Source organism: Meles meles, chromosome 10 (assembly GCF_922984935.1).
Source record: "Meles meles chromosome 10, mMelMel3.1 paternal haplotype, whole genome shotgun sequence".
Taxonomy (NCBI): domain Eukaryota; kingdom Metazoa; phylum Chordata; class Mammalia; order Carnivora; family Mustelidae; genus Meles; species Meles meles.
In genome coordinates this window covers 63,982,548-64,003,175 of record NC_060075.1, presented here as the reverse complement: position 1 = coordinate 64,003,175, position 20,628 = coordinate 63,982,548, and the positions used below count along the sequence as shown (strand labels likewise).

The 20,628-nt window shown below is 36.5% G+C and overlaps 1 protein-coding gene across 3 annotated transcripts in view; it reads right to left on the bottom strand.

Annotated features, from left to right (window-relative positions):
- The window catches only part of THSD7A (thrombospondin type 1 domain containing 7A), a 458,712-nt gene that overhangs the window by 41,083 nt on the left and 397,001 nt on the right, over positions 1–20,628 (bottom strand). For all 3 annotated transcript variants that reach the window (XM_046020921.1, XM_046020918.1, XM_046020920.1), the window contains 3 exons: positions 18,463–18,657; positions 16,760–17,023; positions 497–675 (listed from right to left, as the gene is read on the bottom strand). In XM_046020921.1, the coding sequence (XP_045876877.1) occupies positions 497–675; positions 16,760–17,023; positions 18,463–18,657 (638 nt within the window). The remainder of the gene's footprint in view (positions 1–496; positions 676–16,759; positions 17,024–18,462; positions 18,658–20,628) is intronic.

The window sequence follows — 20,628 nt, the reverse complement described above, 5'->3', positions numbered from 1 at the left end:
ACAACCCTGAGATCGTGACTTGAGCTGATACCAAGATGCTCAAACAACTACTCACTCAGGAGACCCTCCGCAACCTTCTTTTAGAGATGGAGAGAGAGAGAGAAAGATTTCCTAGCTTTAAGTAGTTGGTACTTGAGGTATCTTTTCTGAGAGTCTAGGGGAATTATGATAATGGGACAATCTTGCTCTCAGCACACAGCTAGATACAATTTTATGATATTATTTTAAAGATAAGGTGTCATTTTTAATTTCCATTTTTCATATGCATATATATGCAGCTTACTAAATTGCCTAATGCAAAGATAATATATCTGACTTTGGATTTTAAGAAAAAAAATATATATATTTACTCAGGCATTCTAAGGATAAAATGGGTCAAATTTCTTATTCAGAGCTATTATTTACTCTTCTCCGTTTTGGAGAGAAAAAAATAGATCATTGGGAATCTAAATAATATCTTCATATTCTCAATATTAGAACCAATGGTAGAAAGTACCTGGTTGACATGGTCCAGTTTGGGGCAAGGCCTCCCTCCATTATATGGTTTTTCGCGCAACCACTTGGACCGAACCTTCACACCGCTCCCACAGGACTTACTGCAGCGGGACCAGTTGGACCACTCGCTGAGCTTGCAGTCGGAGGGACACGGGATGATGCAGGCCTCTTCGATGTAACCTGAACAGAGACAAACCAGATGAGAGCCACCTTCTCCACATGCCACTTGCCCGCTACCACCCATCATTCTAGCTCATTCAGAAAGTCCAAGTTCGACTTGACAGCCCCAGGCAAATGCAAAGACGTCTGCGTTGTTAAGGACCCAAATTAAATTCTGCAGGAAAATGACACATACATACGGCGACTCTGCTAAAATAACAGCTGAGCAGCCACCGTATGATCTGCTTAGGATTCACGCTCTCCATATTTCAACATCTCTGCCTCTCTGACAGCTCGTGTTTAATTGACAATAACCTGTCTGCTGCTGTATCGTTCTCATGCTGTCAGAGTGATACATTAAAAAAAGGATAACAGCTTTCTCTAAAATTCCCTGTTAATGTCACACAAGTCTTAAGTGTTTGAGTCCGTGCAATGTTCTTCCTCAAGGAGAAAGCCAGACACTCTTAGTCAACATCCAACAGGAATGGTTTAACTTAGCACCTTATGTTTCCCCTTCTTAGCAAATCAAATCTGGAGAAGAAAAATGAAGGATGTTACATAAAAAATGTCAGCGTTTTTAGTGCTACCAACTTCAAAACAGTTTCCCATCTTGCATTCAGTCGATTCTCTCGAAAATCTTCCACATGTTTTGGGCAGGTACTGACTGTCGGCTGGACAGATAGGAAAACAAACGCAGAAAGATAACTGGCAAGTGCAGGATCACACAGCAAGAGATGGGGTCTAGTCCAGGGCTCGTTCTATCGAATCACACAGCTAATTAACTAATTAGTCTACAGATGTGATTTGAGAAATGGGTGCATTTTCCTGGAACAGTCCCTTATTACCAAGTTGGCATTTTACAACATCAATTCATCACCAGTATTCTCCAGGCAACTATGTGGAAAAGGCAAAATTTCCTTTGGTTGAGAGTCAAATGCATGGCTGTTCTGTGTAATACTCTGACGTGCAGAGGGTTTGCTCTTGTAGCATTTTACATCAGCATCAAGGATTCTGTTTTGAAAGTGATAATTATATAAACAACTAGGAAATTCTAGGGTGGTTTATAACTTTTTAAAAAATTGAGATTCAATTCCTACATAGTAAAAGTCAGCTCATGTTTTGTTTTTTAATATATTCATTGAGTCATACAATCATCACCACTATCTAATTTTAGAACATTTTCATCACCACAAAAGGAAACCCTATCCCCATGAGCAGTCACCGCCCATTTTCCCCTCCCCCATCATCTGGCAAACACTCATCTACTTTCCATCCTTAAGAATGCACCTATTCTGGACATTTCATAAAATGAAATTAAACATTATGTGGTCTTTTTTGATTGGCTTAATATAATGTTTTCAGGGTCCGTCTATGTCATAACGTGTTAGTATCTCATTCCTTTTTATGACTGAATAGTGTTCCATGTATGGATAGATAATATTTTGTTAATCCATGAATCAGCTGATGGATATTGTAGCTGTTTCCCTATTTTTATGAATAATGCTGTTGTGAACATTTATGTATCAGTTTCTGTGTGAATATGTTTTTAATTCTCACATGTGTATATCTAGGAGTGGAATTGCTGGGTCGTATGGTAACTCTACATTTAAAAATTTTGAGGAATGCCAAACTGTTTTCCAAACCATACCATTTTACAATACCACTAGCAAGGTATGCGTGTTCCAATTTTTACATTTGTCAAAACTTGTCTTTCTTATTTTAGTGTCCTTTGAAGAACAAAAGCTTTAACTGTCCATTGAGTCTAGTTTGCCTACTTTTTCTTTGATTGCTTGAGCTTTGACGTCATATCTAGAAAACTATTACCTAATCTGAGGTAATTAAGATTTACACTTATGTTTTTCTTCTAAGAGTTTTATAGTTTTAGCTCTCATATTTAGGTATAGGATTCACTTAATTTTCATATAGGTTAAAAGTGGGGGGGTACAACTTCATTCTTTTGTAAGTGATTATCAAGTTATTCCAGGCCCATTTGTTGAAAAGACTGTTTTTTTCTACATTGAATTATTTGGTTGAAATGAGTTGACCATAAATGTAAGGGTTTATGTCTGGATTCTAAATATCAATCCATTGATCTCTGTGCATATACCACACCATCTTGATTACTGTAACTGTAGTAAGTTTCGATGTCAGGATTTCTGAGTTCTCCTACTATGTTCTTATTTTTCAAGATAGTTTTGGCTTTTTTGGGTCCCTTACATTTCCATATGCATCTTGGAATCAGCTTGTCAATTTCTGCCCAAAAAGGCAGCTAAGATTAAGAGTTATTTGCTTTTTGGGGCGCCTGGGTGGCTCAATTGGTTGAGCCTATGCTTTGGGCTCAGGTCATGATCCCAGGGTCCTGGGATGGAGCCCTACATCGGGTTCCCTGCTCAGCACAGAGCCTGCTTCCCCCTCTCTCTCTGTCTGCTGCTCTGCCTACTTGTGCTCTCTCTCTCTCTCTCTGTCAACTAAATAAATAAAATCTTCAAAAACATTGTTTTGTATTTCAAAGTAATAGTTTATGAAAAAAAATCATACTAGAAATGTCTAAAATTTCCAAATCAATGGCATTCTGTGACCAAATTGTTTAATGTTTGCAAAAAGTATGACTTTAAAAAAAATCCCAATTATTTTCAAACATTATCAATAGCTTTGGTAAAAGGACACTAGAATTTCAAAGGTAATAATTTCAGTTTTTATTTAAATTCTAGTTCATTAACATACAGTGTGATATTAATTCAAGTATACAATATAGTGATTCAACACCTTTATACAACACCCAGTACATCATCAATTGTACTCCTGAATCCCCATAACCCATTTAACCAGTCCCCCCATGCACCTCCCCTCTGGTAAATATCAGTTTGTTCTTTATAGCTGAGGGTCTCTTCCTTGGTTTGCTTCTCTCTCTTCTTTTCCTTTGTTCGTTAGTTTCATTTCTTAAATTTTACATATGACTGAAATCATATGTTGTTTATCTTCTCCGACTGACTAATTTCATTTGGCATTTTATTCTCTAGGCTCCATCCAGGCTGTTACAAGATTTAATTCTTTTTTTTATGGCTGAGTAATATTCCAGTGTGTGTGTGTGTCTGTGTGTGTGTACCACATTTTCTTTATCTATTCATCAGTCGATGAATACAGATACTTGGATGTTTTCAAAATTGGGCTATTGTAAATAATGCTGCTATAAACAATGGAGTGCATATATCCCTTTGAATTAGTATTTTTGTATTCTTTGGGTAAATACCTAGTGGTGCAATTGTTGGATTGTAGGGTAGTTTTATTTTTAAGTTTTTGAGGAACCTCTACACTGTTTTTCAGAGTGGCTGCACCAGTTTGCATCCCCACAAACAAGGCACAGGGCTCCTTTTTCTCTACATCCTTGCTAACGCTTGTTGCTTGTGTTGTTGACTGTAGCTATTCTGACAGGTGTGAGATGAGATCTCACTGTAGTTTTGATGTGTATTTCCCTGATCAGTGATATTGAATATCTTTTCATGTATCTCTTGGTCACCTGTATGTATGTCTTCTTTTGAAAAATGTCTGTTCATGTCTTCTGCCCACTTTTGGGGGGGAGAAAGGGCAGAGGGAGAGGAAGAGAGAATCCCAATCAGGCTCCATGCCCAGCACGGACCCCGATGTGGAGCTTGATCCCATGACAAATAAGTTCCTGTCTGTGTTCTCTTCTAAGATTTTTATGGTTTCAGCTCTCACATTAGGTCTTCAAACCATTTTGAACTTATTTTTGTGTATGGTATAAGAAAGCAGTTCAGTTTTATTCTTTTGCATGTGGCTGTCCAGTTTTTCCAATACTGTTTGAAGAGGCTGTCTTTTTCCCATTGGATATTCTTTCTTGCTTTGTTGAAGATTAATTGACCATATACTTAGTTCATTTCTGAGTTTTCTGTTCTGTTTCATTGATCTATGTGTCTGTTTTTGTGCCATTACCATATTGTTTCCATCACTATAGCTCTGCAATAGAATTCGACATTCAGAATTGTAATGCTTCCAGCTTCGCTTTTCTTTTTCAAGGTTGCTTTGACTCTCAGGGTCTTTGTGGTGCCATCTAAATTATAGTATTATCTGTTCTACTTTTCACAGAATACTATTGGTATTTTGATAGGCATTGCATTAAGTGTGTAGACTGCTTTGGTTGGTATAGACATTTTAATAATATTTGTTCTTCCAATCCATGAGCAGGGAATGTCTTCCCATTTGTTTGTATCATCTTCAGTTTCTCCTCCCAGTGTTTTATAGCTTTCAGAGTACCTGTTGTTTGACTCTTTGGTCAGATTTTATTTATTTATTCCTAGGTATCTTATGGTTTTTAGTGGAACTGTAAATTGGATCAGTTCCTTAATTTCTCTTTCTACTGCTTCATTATTGCTGTATAGAAATGCAATAGATTTCTGTACATTCATTTTGTATTTGTATTACTCAATTTTTTATCAGTTCTAGCAATTTTTGATGAAGTTTCAGACTTTCTATATAGAGTATCATGTCATCTGCAAACAGTGAAAGTTTGACTTGTTTCTTGCCAATGTGGATGCCTTTTAGTTCTTTGTTTCTGATTGCTGAGGCCAGACCTTCCAGTACTGTGTTCAATAACAAGTGGGGACAGCAGACATCCCTGTCTTATTTCTGACCATAGAGGAAAATTCTCAGTTTTTCTCCATTGAGGATGATATTAAACTGTGGGTTTTTCACATATGACCTTTATTATGTTGTGCTATGTTCCCTCTATCCCTACTTTGTTGAGTTTTTTTTTTTTTTAAATCATCAATTGATGTTGTACTTTGTCAAATGCTTTTTATGTATCTATTGAGAGGATCATATTACTCTCATCCTTTCTTTTATTTATGCAGCATATCATGTTCATTTGCAAATACTGAACCACCCTTGCATCTCAGGAATAAATCCCACTTGATCGTGGTGAATGATTTTTTTTTTTTTTTCTGTATTGTTGGATTTTGTTTGTTAGTATTTTACTGAGAATTTTTGAATCCATGTTCATCAGCAATCCTGGCCTATAGTTTTCTTTTTCAGTGGAGTCTTTATCTGGTTTGGGTAACGCTGGCCTCATAGAATGAGTTTGGAAGTTTTCCTTCCTTCTCTATTTTTTGGAATAGTTGAGAAGAATGGGGACTATCTCTTCTTTAAATTTTGGTAGAATTTGTGAAGCCAGCTGGTCCTGGGTTTTGTTTGTTGGGAATTTTTGATTATTGATTTTTTTTTTTTTGGCTGGTTATTGGTCTGTTCAAGTTTTCTATTTCTTCCCGTTTCACTTTTGGTAGTTTATGTGTTTCTAGGAATTTATCCATTTCTTCCAGGTTGTCCAATTTGTTGACTGAAAGTTTTTCATAATTTTCTCTTATAACTGTACTTCTGTGGTATTGGTTGTTAGTTCTCTCTCATTTGTGATTTTATTTGAGTCCTTTCTCTTTTCTTTTTGATACATCTGACTACGAGTGTATCTGTTTTTGTAATTTTTTCAAAGAAGCGGCTCCTGGTTTCATTGATCTATTTTTTTAAAATGTCTATATCATTTATTTCTGCTCTAATCCTTATTATTTCCTTCTTTCTGCTGGCTTTAGGCTTTATTCTTTTTCTCGCTCCTTTGTGTATAAGGTCAGGTTGTTTGAGATTTTTCTTGCTTCTTAAGGTAGACCTGTATTGCTATATACCTCCCTATCAGGACCACTTTTTGCTGCACCCCAAAGGTTTTGAACCATTGTGTTTTCATTTTCACTTGTTTCTATGTGGTTTTTGTGTTGTTGTTTTTTTTTTTTTAATTTTTTCTTTGATTTCCTGGTTGACCCATTCATTGTTTACTAGCATGTTGTTTAATCTCCATGTATTTGTGTTCTTTCCAGATTTTCTCTTGAGGTTGATCTCTAGTTTCATAGCACTGTAGTCAGAAACGGTGCATGGTATGACTTCAGCCTTTTTGTATTTGTTGAGGCCTGCTTTGTGAATGAATATATGAGCTATTCCGGAGAATGCTTCATGTGCACTTGAAAAGAATGTGTATTGTGCTGTTTTAGGATGGAATGTTCTGACTAAATCTGTTAAGTCCATCTGGTCCAGTGTGTCATTCAAAGCTGATGTTTTCTTGTTTATTTTCTGTTTCTATGATCTGTCCATTGATATAAGTGTGTCTTAAAGTCCCCTGTGGTTTTTGTTTTATTATCAATAAGTTCTTTTATGCTTGGGTGCCCCCATGTTGGGTGCATAAATATTTACAATTGTTAGGGATTGTCCCCTTTATTATGATATAGTGCCTTATCTTTTGTTACAAAGGTAATAAATTATTGAAATATTTCTAGAAGAATTGCATTTTCCCACCTTCAAAATGACCACAAAAGTAAACTTTTAACCTTTTGTTATTTAGTACTCCTAGTTGAAGGTAGAATCACAGGATCATTCATGTCACTACTTGACAAAGTAACAGATAAATGGATATTCTTTCTTTCCATTTTATCTGTTGGAAGATTATGGCATTAGGGAGAGTTAACATGTATGACTCAGACTGATTCACATTATATTACTTAAGTAAGCAGATATAAAACTTTTATGTCTGATCTTCCAACAGCATATTCCAGAAAACATCTCTCAAATAAAATTCAACCTATTGAATTGTTAAAAGATATAAATTAGGCACTGGCATAAAGACAAACTGCAAAAGAGTGTAATGCTCAGCATTCCATTTTTATTTTCCAATGTGTAACAACACTCAATGATTGTCTGTCATGTTTATCAGCACAATTAAAATCCTTAATGCTACTAGTAAATTGCTAAATAAGCATTCCCTTGCCTTCTCTGCTAAGATCATTTCTGAGGGCAATTAACACCAAACAATCACAGGGGATGAAAGACAAATATTTCCTGCGTTTTAAGGCTAAATAAACTGCTGGCATCTTGTTGCAATTTATGCCTTCTGAAGAATACGGGGATAAAACAAATGACTTCACAGTTAGCGTGTTAAAACTTTTAGCAGTTCAACACTGAATTTGACACATGGAAAAATCAACCTCCTGACTTCTGATCATGTTTTATGTATCCCATATCTATTCTGACCACTCTTCCAGGTTGAAATAAAAACAAAACACTAGCAGGCTTAAAGTGGCAACTGGAGGGCATAACTGCTTTTGAGAGACATCCAATCACCCCTTTCATTTGAATTATGAATGCACAGATAAAGCAGCTGTCAACAACCTTCACAGTTACTATATTGTGTTGTTGAAAGGTGCAGTGCTGATAAAGAATTCATTTAAAAGCACATGGAAAATATTGGTTGGTTCCGATTTACAGCTGTTTGAATAAGCAACTCTGGCACTCTGTGTGAAACTTTTGGATTAATCTCAAAAGAAAACTCAAAGAATCTCTCCTACTTTAATGTATATTCTATGTACATGACTGCAATCAGGAATGAGAAAAATTAGCTAGAACTTTATTACTGTCCTCATGGGTTTAAAAATATTAAAAATACTGTTAAAAATTCTCAAATAGAATATTCTTTTATAATTGCATATTGAGGACTGATAACAATTCAGGAAAACCAAATTCCTATTTATAGTCAAATTCTTATCATCAAATGTTCTATCCAAATTCATATATTCAATGTATGAAAAGTTATGATCAACCTTGGGTAATCATAATTTTCATAGTGAAGTGTTCAGGAAAATGTAATTACAATGAAATGCTACTTTAATTTTATATTTATTGTTTTATATACATATGAAGGCCTATCTCTTAATATCTGATAGGTACTTAAAGATTTTCTCAGGAAGTTTCAGCATCAGTGTTCATGGCTATGGGGTTCTGTTGCTGTTATTATTCCAATACCGGAAGTTACCCGATGATGAGGCACATTCAGATTCACTTAGGTACAGCTGTGTACAAGTTTATTACCAAGGCCATTTCTTATTGCCAACTCTAAAACCTCCTGTTGTATAATAAAGGATTTGGCTGTTCTTTGTCTTGATTCCTGGGAGGTAGCCTTCAAGTCCTAAAATTTCCTGACTCTTTCTTATTCATGGTGGCTTCTTGGACTACAGGTGAGTTTATGTTAAAAGAGATGCCTGAAGAGGTGGGGCCGGTCATACCACAAAGACACAACAAGTTTAGATGGTTTGGGTTTTAAGCCATATGATATCCACCCAATCTCTGGGTGCAGGTTGGGGGAAAGAGTAAGTTCAACCATGTGCCCAATGAATCGATTAATCATGTCTATGTAATGAGGCCCCAGTAAAAACTCTGCATAGCAAAGCTCAGGTGAGCTTTCTGGCAGATAATACACACTGATATGTAGAGAGGGCCATGCCCTCGCAGACCTTGCCCCTTTGTCTCTTATTTTGGTAGCTTCTTCTTCTCGTTCTTGTTCTTGTTGTTGTGGTTGTTGTTGTTGTTATTCTTCTTCTTTTTTTTTTTAAGAGAGGGAGAGAGATTATCTTAGGCAGGTTCCATGCCCAGTGCAGAGCCCGATCAAGTGGGACTTGATCTCACAGCCCTGAGATCGTGACGTGAGCCAAAATCAAGAGTCAGGTACTTAACTGAGTCACCCAGGCACCCCTGGCTACTTCTGATTTGTATCCTTTTGCTATAATAAGTCTCCAATTATAAGTCCATGGGGGTTATGGGAACTGACTCCCTGTGCAGCTGAAATTCCTTGTACAACTTTGACTCCCCCAAAACCTAACTACTAACAATCTACTGTTGACCACAAGTCTTATGGAATATATAAGGAGCTGATTAACATGCATTTTGTATATTGTATATACTATATTCTGTTTTCTTAAAATAAAGTAAGCTGGATCAGAAGAAAACATTAAGAAAATCTTAAGGAAGAGAAAATACACTTACAGTCCTGTACTATACTTACAGAAACAAATCTGTGTTCAAGTGAACCCACACAGTTAAAGTGTTGCTCAAGGGTCAACTGTATAGTGGTTTCCTAAGTTCTCTGAGGTGTTCCAGTAAACCTGAGGGGTGGCTGGAACCTCCAAATCTGTAGCCAGCATGTCAGTAGTAAGGGTGGCCTGGGGTGCCCTGAACTTGCCGCTGGTGTCTGAAGGGCCGAGCAGTCTGGTCGAAGACTAAGCCCTTAACTGGTGGCATTTGGCCTAACTCCAGGTAGTTAATGGCAGAGTTATACTTCACTTTCAGACATACCTTTTAATCTAAGAAGTAAATAAACTTATTTATATAAGACCCTTTATCTACAGTTCACTTATTCGACAAAAATAAAGCCTTGGGAATAATTATATACATTAAAGCATTCATGGGCCTTCTCTCCAGATTTAACATTTATAATTTTAACTAATACCATATTAAAAACAAGATATCAGTACTAAAAAGCTCACTTCAGGAATAAGGCTTTGTCAGCAATGTAAATGTATTTGGTGGAATGTTGAGACCATGAAGTAATGGGAAATAATGGGAAATAATGGGAAATAATTCATTCTAAAACTTATTAGAGTGATTTATTTTTAACTTGATTCAATGTAGGACATTTTTCTTTCAATCAGTGAAAACCATATATTATCTTAGAAGTATTTCCAAAGGATGATCTTTAAACGTTAGTTTGCTGGATTCTAATAGGCATTAAGTATAATTTTAACAACAACAACAAAAATTCTGTGGTCAAGTTAGAAAATTACTGCATTTAAATTAAGTAGGTCTCTTTACCTTGGGCTTTCCTTTTTTTTTTTTTTTTTTTTGCTATTATGAACTGTGAATCTCTAGAATGATTTGGTTGGTGCATTCCTATACTGACTTTTTTCTATAGCATCTCCTGGACCAGTAAGAAGCAGATCATTCAGATAGGTTGTAATTATAATGCATTAGACTTGGATTCATATGAGCCTGGTGGAAGGTATTAAGGAGGGCACATATTGTACAGAACACTGAGTGTTATATGTAAACAGTGAATCTTGGAACACTAAAATAAATAAATAAACAAACAAACAAACAAATAAATAAATAAATAACCTTGGATTCATGTTTTAAGGTATACAGAGTTTTAATACGTAAAAAGTAGAATTTTTCATGTCCATTTCCAGATATGGAAAAATATGCAGAAGTGGATAAACAAATAATAAACTTCTAACTCTCCCAAAGTTAAGAAATTTTCTTTTTTTAAAATTATATTTACTTTAAAGTTCTAAGGCTCTTGGGGCACCTGGGTGGCTCAGTGGGTTAAAGCCTCTGCCTTCAGCTCAGTCATGATCCCAGGGCTTGAGATTGAGCCCCGCATCGGGCTCTGCTCAGCGGGGAGCCTTCTTCCCTTTCTCTCTCCCTCTCTCTGCCTGCCTCTCTGCCTACCTGTAATCTCTGTCTGTCATATAAATAAATAAAATCTTTAAAAGAAAAAAAGTTCTAAGGCTCTAAAGGTCAAGCTAATGGCCAAGGGAGGGGGAAACTGTTATGTAAATAAATACCTTGAGTTTGTTTGTTTGTTTTTTTTTAAAATAGCTATTTAAAAAGACCAAAAGAGGAATCAGGTTTATTTTTATGCAACTTAACTAAAATTTCCTATAAGAGATATAGTGAATTTTTTTAAAAAAGATTTTATTCATTTATTTGACAGAGAGAGATCACAAGTAGGCAGAGAGGCAGGCAGAGAGAGAGAGAGAGGAGGAAGCAGGCTCCCTGCCGAGCAGAGAGCCCGATAAGGGACTCGATCCCAGGACCCTGAGATCATGACCTGAGCTGAAGGCAGAGACTTAACCCACTGAGCCACCCAGGCGCCCAAGAGATATAGTGAATTTTAATGCAGCTATGAAGAAATGGGATAAACACGGAAAGTAAATACAAGTAAAGATTTTTCTTCAACATTTAAATTTAAAATGCCCATAAATTGTTTGTGTGCTCTTGGGTTGCTTTTTGAGCCTACAGATAGGGCTCATGTCTAACACATAATACCTTCTTCATGTACACATAAAAAATTCCTTATGTATAAGCCTTGTTCACTACATAACTATTTTGATGATGCTTTGAAGTAGAAAAAGACCTACATTAAAGGAATGAGACCAGACTCTTGGGTTATGGAAGTTTAATACTATTTTAGATTTGCAGGTTTTTACTACTACAATAAGAATCTATATATGGATTCACACAGGTCATTTAGTATCTTTATGAATTAAGAACCTTGTAACATAATGTAAAAAATGAACAATTCTATGGTTAAATCAACAAAACTGCCACAGATATTGACAAGATTACCACTCTGTAATCATTTCGCTGAAAATTCGTCTTATGACTTCTCTAAAGAATTGGGGGGGGGGGGCGCGCCTGGGTGGCTCAGTGGGTTAAAGCCTCTGCCTTTCGCTCAGGTCATGATCTCAGGGTCCTGGGATCGAGGACTGGGATCCTCTCTCTCTCTCTCTGCCTGCCTCTCTCCCTACTTATGATCTCTATCTGTCAAATAAATAAAATCTTTAAAAAAAAAAAAGAATTAGGGGGGATTAGGGGCCATAGGCTTATAGAAAGGATGTGAAATAAAATACAATGGCAGAAGTTGTTGATTAAGGTGAGATCAAAATTCTTTTTTTTAATTGTTACAGATAATGAACTATTTTTAGCAGTTGAATTTACTTTAAGCCACAGAGCACTTTCTTTCTAAAAAGCTGAAAAGAAAGTCCAGTACATTTATGGGATTTATTGGAAGCTATGTTTGACAGCCTGGCCTGAGGGGCTCCGTGGAGCCCAGTTTGAAAACCATGTTATTAAGTAATAGATGAGTTGAGGTCTCCAGGACATGGAGCACACAGAATTAAATAATAACACCAGATGTTTTTCTGTCACACACAACAGGAATGGTAGCTGCAGGAAATTTTCCAATGAAAGTCTCTCCCTTATCACCTCTACAGTCCTCCTTCAGGGAACCTGTTGGAGAATAATGCTGGTCTCCATACCTTATTTAAATTTGACCCTAGGCTACTGCTTTCTTTTTGTACTCAGCATCCACAGTGGCCCCTTCCTTCTTTCCCTGGCTCTTTAAACTTGCAATGATTACCTCAGGAAAAGTCTGTCCCTCAAACCCTGCCTCTCTTTTACATTTGAAAAGAAAGAGATCTCACTTGTGCATGATAACTGCAAAAGTCGTACTAGCTGTACCTGTGCTGTCAAGTGCAAGATTTAAATTCTGAAATGAATTAGACATTAAACAAATATGACCAACAAAAAAAGGTTTTCATAGAACTTAGTACTCCCTTTCAGCTTGTTTACAAGACTCTATTTATTGCCTTTTCTGCCTGGTTTCTTTAAACATGCTCTTCCTCAAATACCACCATCCACGATGATAAGGAAAAGTTTCTCATTCAATTTTGTTTCTAATTAACCTCTAATATTAAACTTATATAACCTTCTATAGAATCCTATTACAAAAGTAATACATTCTAGTTATACTATGGTTGAGTGGTTATGTAGGTTATTCTCAGAATCCACTCTCCCCATATTCATACTTATTTTTATCAGATGTACCCTGAATTCCACACAATGTCTTAAAAGTACATGCTCTTGAACTAAAAATCTATGTGTAAGTTGAGTACTGGTAATCATTAAATTGCCAATATCCTTTATACAGAGAGCCCTGTAGACTCCTTCAGTTTGAGAATCATACCTAAATAGACATTCACCTTATGAAGACCCATACTTGTAAATTAAAAAAAAAAAATTCCTAATGTTCTCTTCCTAATAACTGGTAATCAAGTGAACAAGTGAACTATGACATGGGAGGTATTGATTATTTTGCCTAAGTCAGCATATTGTGCTTCTGTAGGGGGTGATCTCCACACACCTTTCCTACAAAGATTTAAGTTCACATTCCTACCAAACCCTGTGAGGAGATGCGCAATCCAGAAAAGTAATCCTTAAACTTTAAATGTATGGGGTACCTGCCTGGTTCAGTTCTTAGAGCATATAAGTCTTGATCTCAGTGTTGTGAGTTCAAGACCCATAATGGGCATGCAGCTTACTTGCAAATGAATGAATGAATGAATGCAAATTTTTAAAACATGCAATAAAGCTTCCAGGGGAGCTTGTCAAAATGCAGATTCTGCTCAGTAGGGTCTGTAATGTGGGTTGAATTTTCACATTTCCAGTGGTTTCCCTGTGAGGTTGATGCTGCTGGTCTGTAGACCACTTGTGTCTCTACTTGTGCAGAGAACTTTTGGTCCACAGAGCCTAAAGTATTTGCTAGCTGGAGATTTAGGAAAACATCTGGTGATAAGATGGCCCCCAAATTAGACCTTTTATCAGCTTTTCCTCTCATTTTAATGCCAGAAAACATGCCCAGAGGTAAAGACTTAACATACAAATGAAACCTCTGACGTACGAAGAACCATGTTCTGTCAACTGCACCGTGTGCCCACGTGCCTGGGAGCCCCAGCCCCTCCGTGCTTAAGTATGACCCCTTTCCCACCTCAGGCCCTTTAAAACATTCCCTGGCTGTCGTTCTGAAAGCCAGTCTGACACTTTTGTTGAGACGGTGTCTCCCTTTGCCTGCAGGTGCTGCCCCAGGAAAGCCTTGCCTGTGCCTTCAAATTGGGGTCGAGCCTTGTTTCTCCTGTTGCTGGGTCCGAGAACCTGAGCCCAGTAACATGTATATCATCTTTCATACAAAGTTTAACACTATAAAGAATTCCAGACATAACAGAACTCTGCCTTAAGGAGAAGACATTAAAATAATGGTGACCACATGGGAAATGGCCTAAAATAATAGAATTAAACTGGTGAAAGTCCAACTGTTTAATCAGTGTAATAACTGATAATATCCACAGACGGACAGCACAGATAAAATAGAAATGCCCTAAGGCCACTATCGAACAGGGAAGAGTAGTGTCTTTGCACTGCATACACGTGGGGATCAATTCTGTGTTTAATCTGAAAGCAGAAAGAGACTTTTTCGTGAAAGCCTCTTTTTCCACCATCCATTTGGAAAGCCAGTTTGGCTGAGAGAAGGCAGTGGTCACTGAGATTGTAATGTAGAGTGCGCCTCGCATAGAACACCAAAGTTAGAGTCTCCCACCAACACCATCAGAACTGATAGAACATATATAAGCAAAGAAGCAATTTCCAAAGAAACCAGGCCACAGAGATTCAATTTCCTTCGATGTCACTTTGAGTAAATGTATTGGTAAATACAAAAATATCCCACCGGACATCTACCATAGATTAGATTTAATGAGAAAGAATTGATGCTGGACAGACACAAGGAACTAAGTGGAGTCACTTACTTAGTTAAGGGTCTGAGATCCTTCCACAAACCCCACGAAGCTCAGTGCTATCAGGAATCTATCTTTTGTGCTTTTGTTCTAGAAGACAGTACTGTCTTCTTCATGCTTTGAATCAACAATGCTACAGTATTAAGTTTACTGCCTTTGTTCAATTTTTATTATTTTTGTACTTTGACTTTTGTTAAGTGATTAAACATTTTTAGGAGATTCACAGGATTTTTTAAGGTTGTTTTTTTTTCCTAAAAATAAAATTGACTGTTAAGTGGCTTACTGACACTCTCCTGCATCTAATTAACAGATCAGGATAAAAGTGAGAATATACAAAAGTCATTCTGAAAACTCAAAGGTTATGTTACAAATGATTATCTTGGTGACTCACTAGGCATAACAATTTAAAATGTGAGCAAACCCTTATAAGCTATATTCTAGGAGAAACAGGTTTTTAAAAGTGATCTTCAATTTTACATTTTAATGACTAATTATGATCTTCTACATTATCATATATCTCAGTACATTTTTCCTGGTCTCTAATCTATAGCACTGATATTATTGATACAGAAAACAAAATATTTGGTTACCCTTGTACCTGTTTCTCAAAGCACACCTATTATAAATATCAAATTCTTTTTTCTTTTGTAGTTATTGTTCTAGATGCATTGACTATCTTTAAGTTAGGAATGCAGTAAGCTAAGTATATTAATCTGAAAATACTTATATCCAGAGCTTCAATATAATGGAGTCTCTGGGGCCATTTTTATTAGACTTTGATAAAAGAGTAATTATGAAATAAGGTGAAGAAAGGGAAATGAATTTTGGAAACTTCTTTGCAGGGGGAGGTTTAAGAGATTCCAATAAATGTGTCACTGATGGTACTTCAACGGTTTATAAATAGAGATGGTCCTATTAGTTCATGTTGTTTTCTGAACCATATAATAAAATGGAGGAGCACTGCTCCAATAGCAGAAGCTATTCCAGCAAGGTTCAAAGGTAACTGCTATGTCCCTCCCTCCTAGCAACGCAGCTCATCTTTCTGAGGTCACCCCAACGAAGAGGGTAGGAGGATCACTGCTCAATGTTTGCAAATATATGGCATCTATGATTCAGGCTGACCCACTGTAACCTAATCTCAGTCCAATACAAAAAGACAGACGTGTTAAAAGAATAATGGAAAATATTGCTTAAGGACTACCATATTAAGATTTAGAACCAAAGAGTTTACAACATACTCTGATCAAAGATGGCCACTCTTCACAAACATCTGGCAATTTAATTATTATCACTGTGTTTGGTTTAGAAAACTAAAGTGGGCACAGTTAACTAAGAGTAGGTACATTTTTCTTTTTTCTTTTTCTTCTCCCCGCCACTTTTTTTTTTTTTTTTTTTTTTTGCTAATCTTAACACAATGAGGAATAAACAAGAAATATTTGACTTCTCACCAGTTATGACTTCCGGTCTTTCTTCTCTGCCACTTAGCAACATTTCAGGCATATTTCAAATCTTGCCGGTTTGGTTATTAGAAGACTGTCTAGTTTGTAACTTTATTTGCAGATTAAATTCAAATCTCCTTTCCTCATACCTCTCTTGTGGCCTTGTTGGGCCTATTTGACAGACTCTTCATTTGTACCAAGGGAAGTTTCTTGCACCATTTTTGTCTGCCCATAAGGCTTTCTTGCCACCAACTCTGGGATTTAGTTGCCAACTTCTGGACAAGACAAATGTCCCTGTGCATCCTATCTGGTGCCCCCAAAATGCTCCATTTAGAGCACTATCTCTAAACCTTCATTTCCCTCCGTTCTGACCCATGTTCATTTAACCTCCACCCCCAGAGAAAGCAAACATGTAACAGTGAAGAAAAATTGGATTACCGTGGCTGTTACATCTGGAAGTTTCCACGAGTCTGCCATTTTGGTCGTAGCATGCCATTGCTTGGTAACGATATCCTTGACCACATTCCTTGGTATCTCCTTGTGTTTTCACTCCCAGCAACACTTCCACTTTCCCCTCTGGTAAAATGCAGTCTGACCAGTTCCCTACAGGCTGTGCATTATACTTGTCACAAGGACAGTATTGAGTCTCAATCAGAGGGTACAACTGAGAATTTTTACATTTTTCCTTCTTTTTACTTTTTCCTGTGGAGAAATTTAAGTTGGAAAATATCGTTACTCATTTCAAGCATCCCTAATTTTCTTCCTTTCCTAAACTTCCTTTCTCCATTTTTAACCATATTCAACAGTAGCTTACAAATAAATGCCATTTTCTCACTCCACAGTGCTTTTTCTGGAGGCTCTTATTAATACTGGGTGCCTTGCAATAGTGAAATTTTTCTTATTTTCTCATTTTAAAATTACCATTTTGCAAAAGGTGTTCACTGTTGTGCTGCATTTTATACTCTTTGAATGACTAAAATCCTTTCAAATGATCATGGACTTTCACTGATTAGGGGAGTTTAAGGTAATTGCATAAATCTCTCCTTTATAGCATGTGCAAAAATATGAAAGAGAGAGTCACTGAATTGGACTATTTATTTTTTCTTTCTGTTTATTCTGAATAGATGGCATGGTTATATAGGATTATAATTCAGAAAATGAGATTTTTATATTTACTTTTCTGATTATGAGTTTGCATCTTTCATTATTTCTGAAGAGTCATCATTTTGACATACTTGGTGATTCGTGTAGTAAATAATATCCACAGTGAAGATATTGAGTGTCAGAAGAAAGTGCTAGGAATGGTCTGTATGTAAATCTAAATAAATTCCCTTTTAAAATAAAAAACAAACAGTAATATGTGCTTGAAAATTAATATATCATTATTTTAATTTAATCATATTTCTATTATGTTATGTTATATATATCATACTATTAGTTAAATCACACACAATTAATTGCATATGCTTTACATATATTTATCTCTAACTTTCAGAAGGTGCCTTATATAGTTTTCAACAGACTTCATTATGACGGGTGGTTCATTATATAACTTTTAAATTCTGAATAGTCTACTGGCTATTTTTTTTTTCTTTTAGCTTTCTTTTTGCCACTGACAATATTTTTGAATGCACCAGGTCTAGCTCAGTATGATAGCTCCTGTTTTTGCTCATTATATCGCCACTTTTGTCATTGTGACTGCCTTTTAAAATGCAGTTTTCAGATACAAAATTAGTGTCATATTCCTCTTCTAGGCTATGAAGAATAATATGAGACCATGACAGTGAGAATGGGTTAAGAAAATGAAGTGGCAACATTTCCTTTTGTTCTCCAAACACCTCACAGTCTGTAGGCAATCTGCCAGAAGTGTGTGCTTAAACCAAAAAAATAATCTACCTATTGTATGGGGAGCCAGCTCAATCTTCAGGGTTACTTTTCCTTTCTACTAAAAGTACATAGCACGTCTGTCACTGCCAACTTCCATGAAAATACACATGCGAATCCACTGGCATAGTATCAGTACACCAGCAATAAGGCATATCTATGTATTTTCCAAATACATTGTCAGAACTCTGTTGGTCTAACTTTGAACATGTTTTCTAAGTTGACAGTATTGGCTTTCGCATCGCAATTATTCTTACCAACAATAGTGCGCTTTCTGGTCCTAACTGCACCACAGTCTCCGTTGCAAGAAGAAAACTTGGACCAGCTGGTAAACTGACAGTCATCTTGGCAGGGGATCTGGCAGGCCTGGGTGAGGGCTGGCACGGGGCCTGCATACCAAAGGCATTCATGGATGCCAGCCTGTCCTCCATCTTGCTTTCGACAAGTAATAGCTAAAGGAAAAGCACATAGAGCTGTCTAAAACAAATTTGAATGTCTATAATTATTCCACAATTTCGGAATTAACCAACATTTTCTTACACAGTCAGAGGAATCCTCTTTTAATTCTTTATTTGCAGCAGAAACCTGGGAGGAGTGTTTCTAATAATCATAGTAGCCATTAAATTGATCCTGTAGGTTTTTTAAAATAACGGATAACCCTCAGTGATTTTTGTGACACAGAAAAGCACACACACACACACACACACACACACACAGCATTTAGCCATTTTTATTACATGCTATTAAGGATTTCAAGTTCTTATTTAGAAATTAATTATTTAAGAGACAACACATGGGTTCTGATAATAGTTTATGCTGAACAAAGACTATTCATAGAGATTCTGGGAGACTCCACATTCCTCTAATAATATTTATATATCATTGGCTGCTCTAGGATTTCTCTATAGAGGGATCTTTGTGGCAACAAACTGGGTGAGGAGGGGACGCTTATGGAATCCATCTTGTGGCTGCATTTGCTTGGAAAGTATGTTATTTTACACTGGAAGTTTGTTGGGATGGCTGTGGAGTGGTTAATGGGGAGGGGGGACTGTGTCCAAGTCCCCCATTAAGCTCTGTATACAAGTTCTTCAAAAGCACAAATATCAACCATGAATTTAAAAATAAAAACAAAAATTTTAGCAATCTTTATTATATCATAACTGACATTTCCCCAATTACATATGAGCCCTAAAAAATGGTCAAGTAATTTTATATATATATATACATATAAATCCAGTAGAACAATATCTTGGGGGAATATATATATAATATATGTTATTATATTTATAATATATTTTTATATATTATATATTATATAATATTATAATATATTATTATAATTATATTAATTATATTATTATAATTATATAATATATAATATAAATATAATATATATATTCCCTCAAGATATTGTTCTACTGGATTTTTTAAAATCATGTCATATTTTTATTGCTTATTGAATGCAGTCATAAAATTGCTTTAAGGTATCATGTCACAAAGAAAAAGAGCAAGTTATATTTTAAAGTTCCCTTTCTCTGCAATTTTCTCCCATGGTTTTAAAAATAACTTATTTATTTCTTGAGGAAGAAGATGAAACATTTAGACCTTGGTCCTAAAAGTGTCTTCCTTGAACTAGCTTACACGGCCCCAGGCACACTAATTTACGTGGCCCTTTCAGGTTTATGGCTTAGGCTGGAACTTGATCTCTTTCCTGCTCAGGATTCTAATCATCAGGAAACTAAGTGAAGGAGCCTGACATTTTGATCCTAAGTTATAGTTAGGGCACCCGGGGGCCCAGGTTAGACAACACTCTCCAGATCTGTATATTGAAACTTAACACCCAGCAGCAGGGTGTGTGACGGGGTGTCTAAGAGGATGTAACAGTTTTCGCAGGGGAAGACTTTCTCTGTGTAGGTGAATACAGCTTGTCACAGCTGGTGCAGGAAAAGTTACCTAATTGTGCAAAGGTAGGTTAGTATTCATCTAGTTTTGAGCTAAAGATACTCTTCATTTAAGGTGCACAACATTGAAAGGGCCAATTTGTATGAAGAGGAGACAGGGCTCCCTGAACTTTGCATATATGAAAACCCGGTAGAATGAACAGTGGTGGCGGTTATGAAAGTTTCATGACAGGAGACTGCAACAAGTGCCCTGAAGAGACTCTCACCACCCAGGAGAGGAGCTCTCTGCAGCACTGTGTTTATCCTACTGGTCTAGCTACAGTTCTCAAAGCAGGCTGTGGATTACAATCACCTGGAGAGCTTCTGAGAGATGTCCGTCCCCTTGCCCAACCCAAACATTCTGATTTATGGGTTGAGGACAGGGTCCTGGGCATCAGCATCTTTTTAAAACTCCTTGGTGATTCAAATGCACAGCAGTGGATTCGGACCACTGCTCTGGCCAGTGATGTTTTTTCACTCGCA